The sequence below is a fragment of the Castanea sativa genome, chromosome 5, assembly GCF_040712315.1.
Source record: "Castanea sativa cultivar Marrone di Chiusa Pesio chromosome 5, ASM4071231v1".
NCBI classification, from domain to species: domain Eukaryota; kingdom Viridiplantae; phylum Streptophyta; class Magnoliopsida; order Fagales; family Fagaceae; genus Castanea; species Castanea sativa.
Genome location: NC_134017.1, coordinates 48870149 through 48876259, shown reverse-complemented (window position 1 = coordinate 48876259; position 6111 = coordinate 48870149). Strand labels below are relative to the sequence as shown.

The window sequence follows — 6111 nt, the reverse complement described above, 5'->3', positions numbered from 1 at the left end:
AAGATGTCTCTTCTATTGTTTTGAGTTTTGTTATTGCATTTACATAGCTGCCAAATATGTGTTGATGGACTTAATGGTTGTCTTTAATTTTTTTTTTTTGAGAAATAATTATAATATATTACTAATCCCACAGCTCAAACCCTTTCCCATCTAGACCCCTAAGTACTTTGTACATGGGGAGGTGTTAATTCAGCTACAAGAGATTTATTTAACAAGAGATTTGAAATACAGATTAATAACAATTTATAGAACTCAATGTTTTATGTTGAATAAATATATGATGTACTCTTCTATATAATGCAGATGTGTTGTATTATGTTCTCTACTCTTTTTGAGTCATAGCAAAAGAATTTGACATTCGTAACTATATTCTATTTATTTATTATGAAAGTAATAAGGTTGCGATCATTATTGCAATTTGTTTATTTGTTTATTTGTTTATTCATAGCATATATGTAACTATGAAAATAATTTCATTGTCAATGGACCTATGGTAGTGGTATTAATCCTTTTGGCATGTATGTACTTTTATGGATCTAATATACAAGATTTCTTTGTCCCTTATTTGTCTTTATAATTTTTTATTGGGCTCAAGCACATTATGTTGAAGAAGATCAGCAACAAGGTAAGGGGAAGGCAAAGGCAAAGGTTATCCCTCAGGAGATGAAGGATTTCAAGTTGGAAAGATACAATAACAATAGGTCGAGGAGAGATTTCGCTCGGCAATCTGGTTTAGCCACTCCTCAGGTAGTCAACACCGTATTCGGAGAACCGGTGCATCAGTTGTTGGAGAAAATCCGAAAGGAACCATACTTCAAATGGCCCAACAAGATGGCTGGGGATTATACAAAGCGGAATCAGAATCTCATTTGCCACTATCATCAGGACGTAGGTCATACCATCGAGAATTGTCAGACACTATGGAACCATTTGGAGCAGTTGGTTAGTAAAGGAAGGTTGAAGCAATTTTTGTATCATCCCAATGGACAAGGAAGCCATTCAGGTTCGGTTAATCAAAAGAACAACTCATCCAGGCCTCTCTTAGGAACGATTAATGTCATTTTCGCTGCTCTTGGTAGGATTGGCTCTTGTCCCTTATTTGTCTTTATAATTTTTTATTGGGCTCAAGCACATTATGTACCAAGTTTGACAATGTTTAATATTTGAATTAGTGAAGATTTTATGTTATGTTTGGGTCTTCTCCATTTAGTTGTATTATTTGATTAGTGAAGAGTTCTCATTTTTTTTATGAGGGTAAGCTGCCTACTATCACAATCAAATTGTTTGATGATATAAAGGAGATTTAAAAAGTAAAATATGCACTACACTGCACTATTTCTCTTCTATTAATGTTTCTTGGTTAAAAATTGGATTTTTACAATATTTTAAATGGATATTAAAATGGTGATAATCAATTTGAATTTTTTTTGTGTGGAAACTGAGCTATGGGTTTGTATATGTTAGTGGGGCGGCATATCAAAGAGGATCAGTTTGGTGTGGAGTACGGCGAATCAAGGACTTGCTTTCATCACACAACATTCATGATAATCTTAGCGAAATTGGTGTGGAGTACGTTGAGATTAGTTTTTCAGTGTTGTTAAGTTTTTCATATTTGAATATTGTATTGCTCAACAACATTGTTTTTGTCTTCAAACACATGAACGTATGGACATGCAAGGTATGATGCAGCTGTCACATTGATTAGATAAGATACATTCAAATACTTGCAAGGCTGTAAGACTATAACTGAAAGTAATTGCATAAAACAAAATGGAATTCTTAAATCAATTAGAGGATTTAGTTTAGGCTTTTGCTTTTAATATTTGGGTTCCTTTGGCTCTATAAATTACTGATCACTATGGAAAACATGAGTTAAAGTTAGCTAATAGTAACAACTATGGTGATGCAGGTGATTGTTTTTTCATTGGATAGAATCATTGAAATTTTTATGCTAATTTATTTAACAGTAGCAACTAGCGAAGAGTTCTCATTTTTTTTTTTTTTATGAGGGTAAGCTGCCTGCTCTCACAATCAAATTGTTTGATGATATGAAGGAGATTAAAAAAGAAAAATTTGCACTATACTGCACTGTTTCATTAAAATCTACACTACACTGCACTGTTTCAAACTTTCTGCACTACACTATTTCTCTTCTATTAATGTTTCTTGGCTGAAAATTGGATTCTTACTGTTTTGCAAGTAGGGATTTAGCATTTTGATATCAGTCTTATTTGGTAATACAACTACAAGACGAGAAAAGTCAAGTATTTACCAGTCTTTTCTTTATTTTGAACTGTTTATTGCATATTAATTGGTAATATGTTTGTAGGAAGAATTTGAAATTGGAATATGATTGCATATTTAAGATTTCTTGGTTATCTCAAACTTGGTTTTATGTTTGGTTTAATTGTTTCATCTCAAGATTTCCATTGTTTTAATTACTTCTATGTACAATTTGTATTTTATCAAATAATCATGCTTTTATGATTTTTTTTTTTATTCTAAAGTTAGTATGTGAATGCTATATTTTTCTTCAATTTTTCCCCTTTCTATAACATATAACTATTAATTTGGAATATACATTTTTGCTATATAGTTATATTTATGAATTAAAATTTTGTGAATGCTTTGCTTTTAGTTTATTCCCCAAGCATGTAGTCTGCTTTTTATGTAAGATTGAGATGAAGATTAATTTTATCTGAAAAGAGAAATAGAAGGGGTATGATATTGAGATATTAAAAAAAAATTTCTTTAAAAAACTCATAATTAGTATGTAACCTAATAATTAGTATGTAACCTAGGCCAAACAAGAACAAGAGATGATGAGTCATTTGAAAGGAGTATTCAACATAGACAATATAGCACCAATGATGAAAGCAGAAAACAGCGTAAGTGCTATATTTTTTAGTTCTCCTAAAAAAGTTCTAAAATTAGGAAGAAAAAGTGAATTTTTGTTTTTGTTGTCATAGGAAAATTTACAGAACCACTGGATTTAGGACCTCCAACAATAGTGTGTGAACATTGTGGAGCTCAACTTTGGTATGAAGAGAGAACTATAAAGTCAAAAACGCCTACAAAACCGAAGTTTAGTTTGTGTTGTTCTAAAGGAAGAGTTGATCTTCCTCTATTGAAAGAACCTCCACCCTTTCTTCGAAGCTTACTCAATATTAATAGTGATCAGAGATCAATAAACTTTCAACTAGGGATAAGAATCTACAACTCTCTCTTTGCTTTCACTTCTTTAGGAGGTAATGTTGATAGATCAGTGAATAATGGTTCTGGTCCATAGGTGTTTCATATAAATGGTCAAACTCATCATAGAATTGGATCACTTCTTCTTGTCCATGGCCAAAAACCTAAGTATGCACAGCTTTATATTTATGAAACTGATAATGAAGTTAAAAATAGAATTGATGCAGTTATACATGAAGATGATAGAAATCATGTGGATCCAGATATTGTTACCGAGTTGATGGAAATGTTAGACCAGTGCAATCAATTGGTTAAATATTTTAGAATGGTCAAGGACAGATTAAAGTGATGAAAGGCCGTTTTTTTTTTTTTAATTTGGTTGGAAATTTTTATTATTATTTGTGAATTTGAAAATTTTGGAGTGGGAGCTAGTATGGGGCAATTCCTTTTCCATGGAGATCATTTAAAATAATTGAACACAAAAACTCAAAAAAGAACTCCACTTTTAGCAAGTGACTTCTTTGGAAGCGATAATCATATTGTTTCTTCAATCATATCTAAACCAAAAAAAAATTTCGGAGGAAAATACGATGCAGGTGGTCGCCTATCCAAAATCTTCCTATTTTAAAAAATTAATGAAAGGAAAAAGAACAAAATATGGTATATGAAATTTGTATGCTTATGTTATGTGACATGGTTTATTAAATATCCTTAGATTCAGTAAGTGACAGATGTATTCCATCTGTTTTTCTCGGGAGAAATAGAAACTGATGATGATTGTTTTACTAGCACAACACCAATCACAATTTCCTTACAATAACAATGAGATGCTGATGATGATTGTTAACTCATTTAAAATTGCATTATGGTCACCAAATTCTTAGTTACCTGTTTGGCAACAATATCTACTAATCTTTATCCATAGGAAGAACATGTACTAGAAGATTCAACTTCTTTTTTCATTATTATTAGGAGTCATAAGGAGTCTGAGAAAATAACAGCTGCTTACACTCAAAGCCTGAAACTTTACTTGGAAATTTCATGCTTAAAGATTTTGCATGGTTTTGTGATCATATAACAATGCACAACAATAGACCAACAACTTGCAAGTAATTGGTATGCAAGAAGATTGTTTGTTGATTGTTGCATTGTTTTATATCTCGCTTAACTTGCATTTATGATATGACAGTGAGTACAATTTACAGAAAATCTGTCACAAATACCATAGGTGACACTTATCCAAATTTCACATACCACCCTCTGTAAGAGTCGCATAGAAAAAGGATGTCATCTCCAATGCCATATCTCTAATTCATAACATTTCTGCGACCAGCTATGCACCAACTGCTTAGGAAGGCACCTATGTTGTGGAAAACTATATAAGGCCTCTCACAACCTACGATGTTCAGTGCAACATGTGAGAGACTAGATGCATATAAAAACTGCATAAAATACCTTCTATACTATTGTTGCACCTTGGGAGGATAATGGTGAAATTTTCGCATTACAAGACATTTAAGGGCAAGAATTATTATGAAGTATTCCATATTGCCTTGCTTAAAAAAAATAAGTGAACATAAGATGAGGACCTCATGTGCCCAGAAAGACCCTTTTCCACCATGGCAAGTTTATGGTGAACCAAAACTTAAAGAAGGCCAATACTTCTCCAGAACTTCATGTCATTTTTTAGAGATTTTGCTATCTGATTGGAATCAATGGCTTAGAGACTGATTTTGTTTCAGATGCTTACGAATTAGAATGCTACATTTCCAATTAGTGCTCTATTGAGAAGTAGTTAAATGTTTTTCATGTTGCTTCTCAGGTGATTTTTCTAAATTAAATTTTAAATTTCCAATAAATCTCTACCAATTCTGACTTTCTAATGATATCATTCAATTTACCACCTAAGCAAGAGTGAATGGGTGATTTGTATCCCTTTTATACATCAATTTGTTTAGTCCATAACTTATAAAGTCTCAAAGTTCTCCAAATTAAAAAATATTGTTTAAAGGGAGTTCAATATATAGAGGACCAATCATAAAACTACTCTCTTGTGATATACACACACATTGCATTATGCAATTTGCGCAGTAATTGGAGGACTTCTCCAATTATGTATTGTACAATAAATTATAAATATCTCATTAATAAATTATAGTTTTCTTTTTGGTACATATAGTATAGCATACAAATACACTGATGTTTACAGCTCATGATCAGGTCAAGATTAAACCAGACAAACCCTTACTCAAATGTCATTATCTTTAACATCAATATCTAGCACAGCAAAGTTGGATTATTTACCTCTGTATTGTTCATGTCTACAAGATACTATGCCCTCTGATCTAGACCTCTCTTTGTTACTGTGAAGATTTCATTGAATCTTCAATGTACTTTTTTTCTAATGAATCTCGTGCATTGTATGAGAGTATAACTTATCATCAACAAGTGGAACAAGAGTTTATATTGATTTGGACATTCCTGAGACTGCTGAATTCAAAGATCAGTAAGTGTTTTGTTTTGGATTCACATTTTTTATATATATTTACAGTCTCTACAATACTATGTCTAATATCTTTATATAATATAACAAGCTGGTGGAAAATAACCAACCAATAGTACAAATGTCAAAGCAATTCAAACCACAAGTGACAATTCAAGAAGAGATGAACATCAACAGAAGAACCATAAGTGAAATAACAAAAATTATGTAGGACTTTGATAATGAGGTAAGAAAAAAAATACTTTCAACAATAACATTGTGTCCTTAACATTTCTTTATGTACCATAGAGCTGCTTTTACAAAATTTAACTATAAAATTATGAATTGATTGATATTAAATTCAATTTCTAAGAAAATATCTTTACCTGTCAAGGAAATATTATAAACATTGACATAGATAATTCTGGTTGGTACTT

The 6111-nt window shown here is 31.5% G+C and overlaps 1 protein-coding gene across 1 annotated transcript; it reads left to right on the top strand.

The window, feature by feature from the left end:
• The first annotated feature begins 663 nt into the window (after nucleotides 1–663).
• Nucleotides 664–3541, top strand: LOC142635333 (uncharacterized). The gene is made up of 2 exons (XM_075809513.1): nucleotides 664–942; nucleotides 3290–3541. Exons 1-2 carry the CDS (start codon nucleotides 664–666, stop codon nucleotides 3539–3541), a joined length of 531 nt encoding a protein of 176 aa, XP_075665628.1.
• The last annotated feature ends 2570 nt before the right edge of the window (nucleotides 3542–6111 follow it).